The sequence below is a fragment of the Thunnus thynnus genome, chromosome 7 (genome assembly GCF_963924715.1).
Source record: "Thunnus thynnus chromosome 7, fThuThy2.1, whole genome shotgun sequence".
In the NCBI taxonomy this organism is placed as follows: Eukaryota; Metazoa; Chordata; class Actinopteri; order Scombriformes; family Scombridae; genus Thunnus; species Thunnus thynnus.
Genome location: NC_089523.1, coordinates 20,409,525 through 20,426,658, shown reverse-complemented (window position 1 = coordinate 20,426,658; position 17,134 = coordinate 20,409,525). Strand labels below are relative to the sequence as shown.

The following is a 17,134-nucleotide window of genomic DNA, read 5'->3' as shown; positions in this document are numbered from 1 at the left end:
AGTATCTGGCCTAATATTCTCATGTCATGTGTTCATACTGACCTGGACCTGAACACATTTTTGACCCTCAGTTTCTGCTCCTTCCTCTCTCTGCTGTGTGTGTCCACCTGTCGGTCCTTCATAGTGGCTGCTTCAGTTTCTGATCTTGTGAAGAGGGACTCCACGTGGACTCAGCAGACCACCGTATGCTGTCACTTCTAAAACACACATGCAGCATACGTATATATCCTGTAAACTGTTTTCAATGAGATGTCAGTTTATACTCTGCTCTGCCATCGTTTTATTCTATCTTTGTCTCATACTTTTCGTATACTACTGGTTGTAGCCTTAATGTGATGTGAGAGTATGTAGCACAATCATTTAAACATTATATAATACTATTATATTACTCCATACACTAATAAAATTAACTTCATATTCCATCCTTTGTGAGTTTAAATTGTTCTTATTCTTTTTGTCATTTTAAAGCATTAATCTAAAGTCCACATCATCACTCAAAGTAATAACGATATTCTCTAGCTTCTGTTTAATAATTGTCTGATGATAAAAGAAAATTAGTTTGGGATGAGAAAATAAAAATGTGTGTCTGAAAATTAAACAGGAGCGGAAATGGTACACATTGCTGTAATTGCGCAACTCAAAAAAAATTAAATTTAACAACAACCCCAACAGTTTACTCATCCATGCACACATGAGCATACCCTGGGCAATAACTGTGCACACGCATGTACTCACTGACACACACACACACACACACATACACACACTGTGAGTACTGCCTGCCCCACTGAGGGTGTGAGGGTGATGTCTCAGCAGCGCTACACGCACTATCTCTATTCTTATCGCACTGACGCCACGTACAGCGTCAACACACACTCACCCCCTCCTCCACTACGTTCCCTCACTCCCTCCATCCATCCCTCACTCTTTCTCCCCCCTCCTGTTCTCTCTAGTAACTGTCTGAGTCTCACAATCTGCATCCTCCTCCTCCCTGTTACACGCTGGCTGCTCTCTCTCTCTCTCTCTCTCTCTCTCACACACACACACACACACACACACACACGCACACACACACAGGTGCTCGCATGCAAGCACACACACACACACACACACACACACACACACATAAACACACAAACACACAGAAGCCAGAGCGAACAAATGTCCTTTCTACACATGCTGCTATTAATAGCACCTTTGCTCACACACCACTTCCTGTTCATCGTTAGGTGAGGACACACAGGTTGCCCTCGGCAACCGTCCATCTACATTGTGATAGAGAGAGATGGAGAGAGAGTAAGCGAGAGAGGACTTTTATGATTTGTCTCCGTGTCTGGACTCTCCGTCGCCTCTACCTGCTTTATTTTTCATTTTCTCTTCTTCCAAATCGTGTGCTTCCTCACTGCTCTGCCTCCCCAGAAGCCTCTGTGTCTGTGAGTCCAGCTCCACAGGAGGTCGGCCACTGTGACAACTGTGGGCTAAACAAGGCCTGTAAAATCAGGTATCTGCCACCCTCACAGGACTCAGTACTGGTGTAATTACTCTTCTACTATCACCGTCTGCTTCAGAAAAGTCAAGAAATAATGTACTGTACCTGCACTGATTGTAGAAATTCTGGTTCTTTTACACATAACAAACAAAGATTAAAACAAAGTATTTAGATTCTTAATGAATCCTGAAAAATCAAAAACACTCCATTGCAACTAAACGTCTAGGTATCCCCTAATGCACCTTCAATTTAAGTGATGGGGGGCAAAATCCACAGTAGTTCTCTGCAAAACTGTATCAGAGTTTATCTGAAGATAATATACTATAAGGCTTCAGCTGTGTGAATTAGACAAATTTTAGTGAATATCTTACAGAGTTACAGTCTTATTGTATAAAATTTGTGTTTCCCTTCACAGTGTTTTTCTGTTGAGCTGCAGTGGAGATATAATAACAAAAAAGGAAGCTATGGAAGATATCCACTTGATTTTACTAGTTTGGACAGCTAAAGCCTTGAATTATCTTCAGATGAACTTTTGAATACATTTTTGCACAGAATAGGGACTGTGTATTTTATGTATATAATATTATTTAAATATTATTAACATGTAAGCTGTATTTTAATGTTGAAGCTGGCTGTTGTGGATCTATTTTGATCTGCTAGGCAGTTAAATCTATAACAGTGCATCATATTTTATAAGCCTGTCTCATGTTATGTATTTAAAATATTAATCATCAAAGTAATTACTAATTATAGATGCTGGAGCAGAGTAAAAAGTACAATATTTTACCTTTGAAATGTAGTGAAGTTGTAGCAAGTAAATGAAAGTTACTTCACACCACTGGTGATTGTTTTCTCCTTGTGGTCATCATAAATATTGTAATATAACAACACATACATACTTCCACAGAGGAGCTTCATCTCACTCAGGCGCCCTCAAGATCAAAGGAAAGAGAAACAGTTTGTGTCTGATCTATCAGGATATAACTGTAAACTGTATCTCCTCCCTCATAGAGAGTCTTTATTTTCTCTTTCCTCTCTCTGTTGATTCTTTTCTCTCGACAGCAGCTGTGCTCATCCTTCCATCTGCTCTCCTTCCTCTTCTCCTCTCCTCTCCTCTCCTCTCCTCTCTTCTCTTCTCTTCTCCTCTCCTCTTCTCTTCTTGCCATCTTCCCTCCTTTTTCCCCTTTAACCCCCCCCCCCCATCCTATGGGATGTGATGATGCTCTGACAGGCTTGGCGTCTGTTCTTGGAGGTGCTGGTATTTTTGTGCCACAGCGGCAGGCGCTGGTACAGGAATAGTGCCGGAGTTGTAGTGTATAGTGTGGGGGTGGGATCTGGGGAGGGCTGGGATGGTTTGAGCACTGTGAGATTTTAAACCATTGTATAGACAGGAGGGGGGACCAGGGAGGATTGCGTAAGTCGGCTCCCTGGCTGCAAATTTAGCCTGGGCTCGCTCACGCATAAACTTGATGAGCAGTACTATCTCAGGCGTCAGAGCTGGGGTATTCAAAGATGTGAGTGTGTTCTGGCATGGCACGTAGGGTGTATTTATTGTGCATGCTTATTTACAAGTCGTGAAAAACTGATGGCTGATAATTTGAGATGCAAAGAGCAGCATTTGCATCAGTACAGCACCCCCATCCCTCCCTCTGCTCGCTGTTCCTCATCTTGTTGTTGCTATTTATTTTCCAGATGGAAGTTTGTTATAGATGGTGGTGATCAGGTGTTTCACAGTCACTGAGAAATATTATGTGTTGTCACTGAAACTGCTTGTTTACTGCAACTTTCACGCCTCAGCTTTATTACATGAATAAACTTGAGGCAATTAGACAGCATTAAGAGACCTTTCAGGTTAATTTAGCTTTTCTTTTTCCACCTGTGTACTGTGTTTTTTTCTATTTGTATGTGTGGGAGTCTGTTTGAAGTTACACAATAAGAACATCTCAACCTTTGCTACAGCATAAGTATTTTTAACCTGTAATCCCAAAAACTGTTGAATATCAATACTGGGCTGTATAGACTGGCCTAAACTATAGAGCCTAGAGCCACCCTAGATTAGAGCCAGTGTTTAGTTTGTCCATTCTGGGTTACTGTAGAAACATGGCGGTGCAACATGGTGGGCTCCATGGAAGAGGACCCGCTATATAAAGGGCTCATTCTAAGCTAACGAAAACACAATGATTCTTATTTTCATGTGATTGTACACTAATTAAAACATACTTATGAATATTATATTCCATTTTGTTCTGCTAGATGTAACTAAATTCTACATGCTGCACCTTTAATCAAGCATAAGAAAATGTGGTACCAGAGACAATGAGAAGCAAGGAAATCATTTAGTTGAGGGTGTCATTAAAGGGGATGTATCATGCACATTTCCAGGTCTATATTTTTAATCTTACTGGAATATCTTTGTATGATTTACTGTTCAAAAAACATATTTTATCTTATACTGACCCTTTACACAGCCCCTCAGTTTAGCCTCTGTCTGAAACAGGCTGCTTTAGCTCCTGTCTCTTTAAGGCCCCCCTCCCGATGAGCCCACTCTGTTCTGACTGGCCAGCTCCTTGAAAGCTTCCCCTCAGGAGATTTATCCACCGGCTCCAGAGGCTATGTCAACAAATCATGAAACAAATTATATTAGTAGGATTTCACTGCTTTTTCTCGTTCTTTACTCAAAATGTCAACCTCTCAAATACATCCATACATGAGTTGACAATGCAAACAACACAAGGAAAAACCTTAGCAACAACCTTAGCAACAACAAAGGCTACAGAACGGGCAGCCGTTTATGGGCATCCACAATGAGCTGACATCAGCTCATTTGCAAAGTGGAAAAAAAACATCACAAACGAAGCGTTGAGAGCAGGTTGAAGCCTGGGCTTTTGACTTACAGGGAGCATTTCTACACACATTAACCTCAACATTCGGAACTTTGATGATGTTTAACATAAATATCTGGCATCATAACAGTCCATAAGATAAGAGAAAATCGAAAAAAGCATGATATGTTCCCTTTAACCTCTTAAACTCCACAAGGATGCCAGCATCCTCAGCTGACATTACCGTCTTTCAGAGGCTTTAGCGGGCTCAGTTTTAAAGCGAAAGTGATGATACTGGTATGATATGAAACTAGATGAAGGCATCCACTGTGGATGGTTCCAACCATGTCATGCTAGTTTGTTGGGAGGGGGGCTAAATAATACTCCAAAGTTTGGCTAAATTTTGGCAATGGGAGAAACTGGCATGGCCATTTTCAAAGGGGTCCTTCAACCTCTCACCTCAAGATATCTGAATGAAAATGGATTCTATGGTTACCCACAAGTCTACACTTTACAGATATGCCCACTTTATGTTAATCCCATGCAGTTTTTTGCATGCAGTATAAATGTGTTATATACGCTATGCTATTCTAAAAATGGTGTATTCGAATATTTCTGCATACTGGGGATCCCTAAACAGTATTGGAAATGCACAAATTTGGTATGACTGGAAAGCTGAGAGTCTTGTGGATTCAATGAGCCCAATTGTATTCCTGTGTGATGATATTAGTCCCCACATTTTGCACCAAATCTGTGTAACAAATGGTATCAACCCATTAATTCCTGCAAATACTTCAATGGCCATCATATACTTCCATGATAATGTTTTAAGCCCTTTTACACTCTAAACTTTCAAAATGTGAACAGGCACCTAACCAAAACGCAATGTTTATTACAGATTTATTACTAGAAAAAACTTGACACACAGTGCTGAACTGCATCTCAAATTAATCTTCAGTTTCCAGCTTTCAGATGATGTAGACCACTTCTATGCAGCAAATACTGTTGACCTGCTATCTCCCCCTAAAGATCCCCTTTCCCCCCCTAAAAAAAGACAAAAATGGGTCTATGGTAGGGAGGAGGGGAGTGGAAGAGGTTAATGAAAAATAATTTAATGTTTCGAGCATCAAATTTGGTCTATAATCAAACAGCATCAACCATTCAAGTTTTATTGGTGCGTGTTCAATGAGCAACTCATCTTTTTAGTGTTTCTTAATATCCTTGAAAAGAATTCATGAAAATGTCGGAAGCACTGTTTTTATATCAATATCTATATTAAATTTCATGTATACAATAACAACATTAAATTTCATAGTAACTGTTGCTTTTTTCCCAGCAGTGTGGTAACTTTTCAGACTCTCTGACAGCCTACAGAGTCAAGATCACAGCCAACAATAAAAACTGACCTTAAACACACTTTTCTTACAGTAAATCGTTTTCACAGGAACCCTGGTTGAGACCTCAACTGGCTGGATGAAAAACATACATGTAACTTACACTTTTTGCAGCATTACATAATCACTTATTTGAATGTAATGTATATTGACTGTAAAGTGAGTGTGTACTACAGCATATATGGAACTCAAGTCAGTTCAATACAAAGCAATTACAATTCAAAAATGTACAAACAATCCACTGCACTATACATAATTAAATGCTGTGCAACGTCATACAACAGTACCACTTCATGATAACCATAAGAACTAATAACAAAACAATAAAATGGGATTTTAAAAATGCTTGAAACTAGTCCACATCTGCGCAGAGTGGAAGAATGTGACATCTAAACATCAACCTGCTGCCGTCACTCGTGCATGTCTGCGTACTCACATGCCCCCCGGCAAAAACATGTTTGAAATTCTCCTCGTAACTTGAATGCCATGTCACGCTCAACTTGTTTGCATACTTGCTGTACGCAAATGTGGTTTCAAGCACCTTGCAATCATTACATACATAACAACTGTTGGCTGGTTGATTGGAAATATTTTGACTAATCTCAGATATTTCCTCTTACTTGAGAGCTACTGAGCACTACGTTCTGGTGTCTTCTGTCGGGTCAACAGGTTTGTACTTTTTAAAGGACGTGTTCACAATTTCTAAAGTCTGTCCTTAAACAACAGTCAGGTGCCCAAATGAACATTGAAATCAGTTTTTCCTGCCATAATCATCCCTCCTGTTCATACTGGCCATTAGAAGATCCCTGCATAATGCACTTACAATGTAAGTGATGGGGGCCAAAATCCAGTCCTCCTTCTGTGTAAAAATGTATTTAAAAGTTTATCTGAAGCTAATATGAAGCTTCAGCCATCCAAATGAGTCAAATCGAGTAGATGTCTTTCAACGTTACAGTCTTTTTAGTGCCAAAGTTCCTCTTTTTGTCATTAAACTTCCTCCACAGCTAAACAGGGAAACACAAAGAGGGAATTTGATGCTAAAAAGTCTGTAAATGTGGCAGATATCCACTTGATATGACTAACTCAGACTGCTGAAGACTCATATAAGCTTCAGATAAACTTTTAAATGCACTTTTGCACAAAATGGCTGAGTGGACACATTGTGGATTTTGGCCTCCATCACTTATGTTGAAAGACAATGGAAGGGGATCTTTTAATAGCCAGTAAGAACAGGAGGAATGATTACAGCGAGCAAAACCTCTGTCAGTGTTCATATGGACACCTGACTGTTGTTTTAAGACACACTTGAAATTTTTTTTAAAAAGAACCTATCCTTTGAGTAAAATAAAGTAAGTAAACACCATTCAAGATTAGACGTGACAAAGTGCTTCACAGAAGATAGAAACAATTAAAAAACATTATTAACAAACACATGCACATTATAGCTGTAGTTGAATGAGCAGAGTACAAAGCTTTGGTGAAAAACAGTCAACATCAGTGCTATATTGTCTATAAAAATCTGGCTTTAAACCCTTTAATACAAAGAACTGAAACATATTTTATAAAGAAACACATTAGAAATATTTCAAGGAGGCAACAAACATAGTATATTACAGGAGATATTGTGGATGGGATTGTATTTACAAATACCTTAGATAGATAGACAACTTAGGAAAAGGGTCAAAAAAAACTTTTTTATTCTGCAGAAGACAGAATATTGTTTGATCCAAATGGTTAGAAAAGTCTTTAAAGAATCTGGAAATGCCTTCAGAACAGCAGGAAGTGTTGTTACGTGACCTTCTGGGTTTTTTCAAACATCGCTGAGTATTTATGGATGCTTAGCTCTGTGACTCAAATGTAACGCTAACACTTGCGAGGCACAAACTGGGGCTACAGGGTGAGGTGTACAGTAGCAAAAGGATGGGTGAGGAGCGAAGGAGCACTGTGTGGGCAGAGAAGGCCGGCGAGGCGAGGGGGATGACGGGGACACATGCAGGTTTGTGTCTTTTTGACGTGTGCAGTGTACACACGGTCCTCTTTTGTACCCCCATACCTTTTTTTTCTCTCCCTCTCTCTCTGTCTCTATCTCTCTTCATTCGATCCCACTGTCTATCAGTCCCTCTCCCTCACCCACTCACTCCCTTTATTCCTACCTCTTACTGGTCCCTGAAAAAATAGGGCAGTCCTTATGTAAGGAAGAGAGAAGAAGTGGGGAGGGGGGGGGCTGTGAGCAAAATGAAAAAAAGGCCTTCTGGATAGAAACAAGCAAACAGAGAGAGAATGAGTAGGGGGAATAATGAACTTGGCATCCACGCGCCTCATCCAGGTGGAAGAAGTATTCATATATGCTTAATGGCAGTGTGAGAGAGAATCCTGCTTTTTTTGGAGGCAGTGTATTAGTATTGCAGTGTTATGTCCAACCTCACACTGTTTGATTGTGAAACTCTAGCAATGCCCTGTATTTTATATATATTAAGGTTTTCATTTAGCACAGTCTGTATGTATAAGAACAGTGACATGCGTTCAATCGGCTCTACTCCAGCACAGTGGATTTCAGATAAAACAGTGACTATGAGGGTTGAATGTGAATTTAAATAGGTGACTATAGTGTTGCTCTTTTAACCATTGAGGGTTATGTACAAAAACAGGTACAATTTCTACATGTTTCATTGGATTTGTATGTAAAACCCTCTAATTAAAGCTGAAAGTTAGCACTTTAACCTCATAGTCACTGTTTAATTGCCCATTCAATGCTCTGGAGTAAAGAATGAAAACAAAATTGCTCTAATACATAATACAGAATGCCAGGGGAGGAAAGTAATGAAGTATATTTACTCATGTACAATTTTTGCATTACTCGTTCTTTATGTGATTTTTTTCCCCCTTATTTCTTGTTACTTTATTATCTTACTTCACTTCATTTCAAAGGAAAATATTGCAAACAAACAAAACATATGATGAGCTTTTATATTAAATATGATGCACTGTTATAGATTAAACTTAAACAATATACAAAATAGTTTAAATTGGCTCCACCAGCAGTAAAATGCTGTTTACACATGAATACATGAGTAATATTAATCTTAAATAATTTAGTATATTACAGTGTTACACTCACAGGGACCATTTTTCTTAATTATGAGAACTTTTACTTTTGATAGTTTAAGTACATTTGCTAATAATATTGACATACTTTTATGAAGTGAAATATTCAATGCATGACTTGTAATGGGTATTTTTTATTTTTCAGTGTTTATACTTTTTGGCTGGACTGCAACAGTGGGGCCAGCCAAAACTAGCAAGTACGCAAGGCCGAACTTGGCACACTTGGTATTGAGAAATGGGTCAAATGGTTGGTGCTAGATTGGATCAGCTGGAGGGACATTTGGCGAAACTCACTTGAGATTTGTACATGTTCATTGTGTGTGTAACCCTAAACTTAACCTCAAACCTAACTGGACTACAAGAGTTCATCCCTTCGGCTGAGCCAACCTAGCCTAACCATTTACTAGTTCAAACTGGCTTCAATCAAATCCTGCCACACTTCCTGGGGGCTTGGTCGCGACGTGTCACCACTTCTTGTATCCGTCCTCTAGAGTTTCATGCACAGTCCAGCCATATACTAGGTTTTGACATAATCTTGTCAGTAAAGGATCTGAATACTTTCTTTGTAACCATTAACCACAATTTGTACATGGTTTGTCCAATGAAAGCACAGAAATATTATTGCTATTGTTTCATTTCAGATCCAACATGTTGATGTATAGAGCCTAGTCTAGAGAAACCTACAGGCAAAAAAAAAATCACAATCTGAAGACATTCTGACATATCACAATAGGAAAAGCAAAGCAAGGATAAATGATAAGTTGTGTTTTGTTTAGCTGCTTCACTTTCAGGGTCCTGGTATTGTGCACGCTGGCTCACTGTCACACTGTCATGGCTTACTGAGACACTTGAATACAACGGAGGCATTGTTAATGTTATTAGCAACACTTGTGCTTTTCCTACTATGACAAATGAAAATGCAAAAAAGGCCAATTGTTGAAGACTAATATATTTAATCATAGGAAATGTGAGTAATTTAAAATGAAAAAATAATGCCTCAACATTGTGCTTAAGTAGAGTATTTGACTGAATCTACTGAGTTTCTTTCCACCTCTGATCTCATCCTCATTCTCTCTCACCCTCTTGCACTCGTCCCTCCCTCTTTCTGGCACTCTGCCTCCCTGACTGGCAGCGAGCCTGTTGAAAGTAGGCTAGGATTGACGCGCTGCTTGTGTCTGAGTCACAGAGAGAGCTGTGGAATACTGAAACCCACTGATTGCATTTAACTTTAGGCATCCGACTCCCATGCAGTGCATGATACAATAGAGCTATCCACTCTGCTTTCTGCACCTCAATGCTGACGTTTACGGCTGCACTTAGAGCACCAATTGTTCTGACGCTGTGAACAATTGTGGAGACGATTATTTAGAGGTTTTGACAAATATTTAAATAAAGAAATGATCTCACTCACCACAAATTAGAGTGAATTAGCTTGATGGGGGGCATTTTTTTGAATTTCAGACTTCTGGAATATATTCCCATCTGAAGCCAATGTATTAAATCTACAAACAGTACCACTCCAAAATCCCCAGGATGTGTCCTAATCAAACCAAAAGAGAAAATGCATATCTCACACTCATAAAAGAAATGATAGACATATCAGTACTCTTCAGACAATTTGCATTTCCTAATGTGGGACATGTTAAAAGACCTAAATCACCTCAATTCATGTGATAAAAACTTCTCAGGTCAGTAACACTCAGGGCTAAATGTGCAATCCCATGTTCAATAATTTAACTATTTACAGTGTTATTGCTGTTACAGAACTCAAGCTTATATGTGGATGTTACATGGAGAATCAAACAACATCAAACACCATCACAACACCCCACCATCCTCAACGATCCGTCTCTCCCCTTCTTTTGCTCCCCTCATCCTGTTCTGCCTCCACTGATTAAGTTTCCTTCCCCTGATTCTTTGCCTGCCTCTCTCTCTGTGTCTGGCGTTCTCTCTCTGTCTTATTTCTCTCCTTTGCCATTATGATCTGAAATATATTCCATTCAATTAATCAATAACATGCACAGAATTAAGTGGAAGGATTTTATTAAATTGCTATGAATATTTAAATATCTGTGTTTTTGAAATTCATTGCTATCTTGTAATCTCAGACATTTATGCCTAATATTATCCCTGACTTTAAAAAGGCAAGGGTGCTCCCTTCATGCACACATACATGCAACCACAAAAAAACCCTCATACGATGTTAACAGACATGCACCCACCCCCAATAATTGGGTATAGTTTGCCGTTCACCTTAAATATCTAAAATAATGCATTAAATGTCTAAAATCCTGTAAATAACCATTGTTATTGCACAATCCACGCCCCTACACGCATTTTTGCCTGACCAAAGTAGTTTTAGAACTGTCCCACACTAGGTAAATCACATTTCCTAAAGTGAGACAATGGAAATTTTGATTGCAATGACAAATATAGAGTATATTTACACCATATTATAATATTTTTTTGATGGACAAACATATCACAAACACATTCTGATGAAAACTAGCAAGATTGTTTTATTTATAAGAAATATATACCCTCAACATTAAGTTTATCTAAACACTGTGTCACTGACCTTTGGGTGGTCGTCACATGGGACGCTTCCTGTTTGAAGATTGCTCCACCCTATCCATGATTGGACATTTGAGAAGTGGTATGATTTTGATCACATGACATCACAGCTTGCATTAACCCATAGTTTTATCATCTTTCATTTGTTTGAGGAAGACCTACACCCACCAGAGCTTAGGTGTCCCACATTTGGGCAGTGTCCCACATTACCACAACTCACCTAACAGACATTGTGCAAGATTATCCCACTTATGGTTGCACACTAGTCGGTCAAATTACAAAACAATTTAGTACATTATCTTCATTTTTCTGCTGTGGTGCAATAATCTCTCTCATGCACAAAGCTGCTGTCAAGCATCTTTTTAATTTGTGCTTCATCATCAAGTACAGTCAAGGGCCCATTTACAGCAGGTCAGTCATAGCCTCACTCACCTGCTTAACAATGAGCGAAACGAGCGCAAGAGCCCTGATACCATTCTGCTGGGTGGACATTTTTTTCTCAGAAGAACCCACAACTGAGGCTATGACGCATGCACAATTGAATGTTTTACCCTCTCTACAGATCACTGTAAATTATTGCTGTGCGTGTGTGCCGTGTGGGTTCCTGTAAACACACAAAGGCTCGTTATTGAACTAGAGAGCCACAAGGATTACGCCATGTAAACACAAGTGCGTTAACATAAACAGTAGGTTTAGTAGCTGCGTGGGAGCTGTGTGCTGAAGTGGGGAACAAGAAATACTGGAAAGTCACAAGTGTAAATAATGAAACTCGCAAAGATACTGAAAGGATCATGGGAATTTTCCTGGAGAGTCTGTGGGAGTCTGGGGGTGCAAGGGCTTTCAGTTTAACTGAGGCAAAAGCTTCAGTTATACAAGCAGAAAGTAGAGCACGTTTTTAAGTTGACAGTGAGTTGCAGCCCCAAGCAAAGGAGTTAAAATATATTGGTATTAAACTGACAGAAGTATCAGTAAGAAGGGAAATACAAGAGCTACAACGCGATTGCCGCTGCGTCTGGAGTCATACAAATGTTGCACCGGACCATCATAGTGAAGAAAGGATAAGCTCAAATGGTCAAAATTATTATTATTTTTTCTTGTAGGGTGTCTGGGCTCATCTTTTGGGACAAGGTGAGGAGTTTGTATCTCTACAAGAAGCTCAGAGTGAAACCTCTACCCATTTTCATAAAAAGGATGCAGCTGAAATGGTGTTGGCATGTCTTCCAAATAAGCAGAAGAAGACTGATTGATGGACGGATGATCGATGTCACATGCAGTCAGACACATAATGCATGTGTGGAAGGTAACAGGCAGTCTAGCACTAGGACCCAGGCAAGAGTCGAGAAGTCTATAAAAAAAAGGGGCTAGAAGCTCACCTATGGGCAGAAATATGTGTCACTAGAAACTGATTTTGAATCATTTATATTTGAATTTAAAATGCTCAACTTGAATAATTGCATTAAAAAACTGAATTTGAATCACATAATTTGAATTTGTATCGTTTAACTTGAATAATTGCATTGAAAAACTGAATCTGAATAGCATAATTTGAAACTAAATTTATTAGTTTGTAACTGAATTCCAATAAACTTGAAACTGAATGTAATATTATGAAACTGAATTCATTTGCGCTGAAACTGTATGTGATCCTCACTGAAAATTCAACTCTCTATATACTTCCGGATTCAGTTCTTGCAACTCAGTTTCAGTTTATTGAGACACACATCCGGTCGTTGAGGAAGAGTGCGGTTTCCCTGACAATTCAGTCTAGCCCCACATTGTTTATTTTCTTTGTTTGTTTATTCATTGTTTATCTGATTACTGTAACAGTTTATTCCATCCCTCCTATATTACAGCCTGCATTTAGGCCTTCTATTGAAAGGAGAAAAGTCTTATTTTAATGCATTGTAAATAAAAATCTGTATTCTCTGGCTCCAGTTTATTCTGGCTCTTACGTATTGAGTATCATCTGGTCACACATGCAACCAATAAACATTTGTTATAATTCTCAGTGACATAACATCAGATTTTAACCATAACAACACTAGTTTACTCTGCAAATCTAAGCAATGCTGCTATCAGATACTACAAGATTCTGTCTGTCTAAACACTGCGAACTCTACAGGGAATCAGGAGAGGGTGAAGGTTCATATCGAGCCAGTACGCTTGTTTTTTGGCTCTCACAAACAAAGGAAGACTGTTTCTCAGCGTTGCTCCTGATCTGTGATACAACTACAAAGCACAGACTTTGCTGTAAGACAGAAAATTGGAGAAACTGCACCCTGCCCTGCACAACTGTTTCATAACTCCTTACTTTATGCACAATTTCAATTATCGCTCATAAGATGAGGAAGACTGAGGGCAGCTGAGCCACTCAAAGATTATATACGCTAGTATATAAGCCAAATACAGAGGGTGGTACAAATTAACATTACACCTACAATATAATATAACACTGTGGTCTCAAAAACTGTATATATATATATATATGTATGTATATATGTACGCATCTAAGATTTGTCTTTGACTTGTAATTCTGATCACATTCATGACTTTGACAGCAAGAAACTGGGCCACAACTATGACTAAAATCTAATAAAACATGTAGGTAAATGTTCTTAAAACAGACAGACGAAGGGTGCAAGCTGCTTTGCAGAAATAAAACAAGGATGTCCCAAGTTCAAAAGTTTATGATTCATTCTGAACTGAAATATTAATAAAGGCAGGGCTCCGTTTTTTTTTTAATTTCAGCACAAGTATTTCAGTTAATACAGTATACACAAGCCATGTTTGCTTAGGCGTGCTGAAATGCCTCCGACTTTGCCAAGAAAGAATTACTGGATTCAGATGTGTTATTAAATGGTTAGGCTACAGGCACAGACCTGAACCCCCACCTAACAGATCATGTAACAATAAGCCTCTGGGATGTTTAGCCACAGGCTGACCTGAAAGTCAAGTCAAGCATAGTTTTTTCATAAACAATCTTCTTCAAATTAACTTCTTAACCTAAAGTTTCAGTTTTGTTACTCTGAATTGCTATATGACGGCTCGGAGTGAACACAGCAGCAGACAAAGACATAAGGAAACCGTTGAGTGGCAGAGAGAAAAACTATGGTATGAGGGAACGAGACATTTTGGTTGGCTGGAGAGAGAAGACCGATCATATTTCTCTCACTGAGGTGGGGAAAGCCTGTGAGGGTTATGTAATGTTGTTGGGATATGGAGCCAGAAGGGGTGTAAACAACACTGCTCTGAAGTGGGACAGGCCTAACCGTTGCCTGGTAACAAATATTTTGGGCAGGAAGACCAGGCAAACACGGCCCGCCTTCCAAAAGGAAACAGGGGCTGGCCTCATGAGCACAGTGCAAGTTAGTGGCTTCCCGAAAATACGCTAAGAGACAGGGGCAAGCAAAACAAAGCACATCAGGGGCATTAGACAATACTGCCTCTATTTTTTACCTGGCTCGCCTGAAGTCTAGACTACCACAAACTTTGCAGTGTCATTTAAACTGCGTAATAGTGCTCTAAATGAGCTGGACAGCTGTATTCAAAAGACAGTCTATGAAGAGTTAGATAAAAAAAACTTCCCCAAGTTAAAACACTGCTTCAAACATACCTTGCATACCACTATGTATTATCTTTATGACTGTGAAAATGTTGAAATACTTAAACTAGTTAACTTTACTACATTAAATGACAAAACCCATCTGAAAACTCAGTTTGTCTTGGGGTCCCCATGTTACAACATCAAACGTTACAATACAATAAATAAACGAGATGCTTATATGTGTATATGATGCGTGTGAATATTTACATTTTAAAGGCAACAGGACAGAAACGAGTTTAATAAAGGCTAACAACGTAACATTGACGTTTCCTCAAACTGTCACAGACCTTATAAAACGCAAAACAACAGTCGCTGACGGTTAAAACTGTGTTAAAATAACAACAAACGCTGTAGTATTCACAGATTTGCTGCTGTTCCCTGCACAGAAAGAATCCGGAAGCCATATTGTGTGCTGCTGTCTGTCTGTCACTCAGAGCCGGTTACCACGGAAACCGGTTGCTAGGCGGCATAACAAAAAAGACCAAATTTATACGTCCTTGCGTCAGAGGCAACGGCGTATCCATAGCGACAGAACGCTACACACATGCAGCAGACCCGTGGATAGCACATGGTCCCGGCACCTTGTTTTAGCCACAATATCTCCTTTTTGCGTGGTAATACTGACTGTTTGGAATATTTTGAGCAGTGTTAAGAGAAAAAACATATGTTATGTTGTCATCGTGATGTATGTATGCACATTCATTAGCATACACAGCTATAATATCGTTATTAGTCAGGATTTATCTCCAGTCTTTCTTGCCCTCACTACGTCAACTCATGCTGTTATCACTTATTGTGGTTAGTTAGTTCACGTGTTCACCTGCGTTATCAGCCATTCATCTCATCAATTTCCTATGTAATGAAACAACTTACATCGACGGAGTTAGTCATCCCAGGTTCAGCAGCAGAGAACGGCAGCTCGGATGGGACACAACGTCCTCCGTGGATCCTCGTCTCTGACGTTGTTGTAGCTCTGACTAATAACTTGTTATCCCCAACTCTTCCCTTCTTGCTCACGCCTTTTCACACATCGACCGTAGCTGTAAGCCCGTACACAGCAGCATGCCCGCCCCGTAACATTGTTTGACATCACAACCACAAAACGTAGGCCTTGTATTTCAAGATTTTCATTCATGATTTGCCACCCAGTCTTCCCGCATTTTGCCCGTGGAGCAACCCCCCTCCAACCAAAGCCAACCTCCCACCTGCCACATTCCCACTGCATGTAGGCTATAATAATGAATCACTTTCTGCTCGGGCCGGGTGATGTTTGCAATGACAGGCGCCGATTTCCGTCATTGCTGCCCACTGTCCATGACAGAATTACACTGCTGTTTACCAATTTGTGTGTTTATTTTTCTTTTTTCTTTCTTGTGGGCATGTTGAGGCCGCTGCTGATACTTAAGCTGAGTCTCGACTACACTAAAATCCATGAATATGCAGCCTAAAATCCTACTGGATGACTGGTGATGCATTAATACAGTTTGAGAGTCTTTTTCAACCTGCGGTAATTTCATACTTGGCAGCCTTAGTTCAGGTTTAGCGAGTGTTCAGACACAGTTGAAAAAGAGGCTTTCCTCCCATTAGACATGGCTCTCAAGTTCAGAGGACTCCCTTAGGGCGTGTCTTGAGAAAGTTTTCAGCAGGATTTCCCTTGCATGCCTGACGGGATTCCGTCCCAGAGAGACATGACGTTATGTATAAATAAGGCATTGCATAGCTCCTGGTGTGTCCCAGTTTATATTCTACACGTCATTCAAACGGAGATGTATAGACAACAGTTTTTAAACTTCGCGTTCCTTATTTATCTGTAATTAACAATTATGTTTAAGTCCATACACGAGCCGTTGATTTCAGCTAATGAACGCAAAATCACTCCTGAGAAGCTTATAGACATGACTGTAGACATATAGACATATCATCACCTGACGTAGCCATGACCCAATAAATGTTCCAGACTAGACAGACGCATATAGTCCTAAATAGATACTTTCCATATTTATCGCACTAAAGTTTCTTAAAATTTCCTCTCAGAAATTGTCAGACGGTGAGAAATATCTCGTGCCTGTGATAGTATTAAAAAAAAACATCTATTATTATCCCTCTGCGAGGTGAGCTTCTGGTCCATTTCAGTGGGAGAGGGAAT

General features: G+C 39.5%; 1 protein-coding gene and 1 long non-coding RNA gene across 2 annotated transcripts in view; one reads left to right on the top strand and one right to left on the bottom strand.

Annotated features, from left to right (window-relative positions):
- capn12 (calpain 12) overlaps nt 1-628 on the top strand; it is a 15,325-nt gene extending 14,697 nt beyond the window's left edge. Inside the window, exon 22 of the mRNA XM_067594833.1 lies at nt 125-628. Within this exon, the coding sequence (XP_067450934.1) occupies nt 125-151 (27 nt within the window). The 3' untranslated portion in view covers nt 152-628. The remainder of the gene's footprint in view (nt 1-124) is intronic.
- Nucleotides 12-17,134, bottom strand: LOC137186145 (uncharacterized). The gene is made up of 3 exons (XR_010928980.1): nt 15,862-17,134; nt 3,947-4,099; nt 12-197 (listed from the first exon to the last, which is right to left on the bottom strand). It is a non-coding gene; the product is annotated as an uncharacterized lncRNA (long non-coding RNA).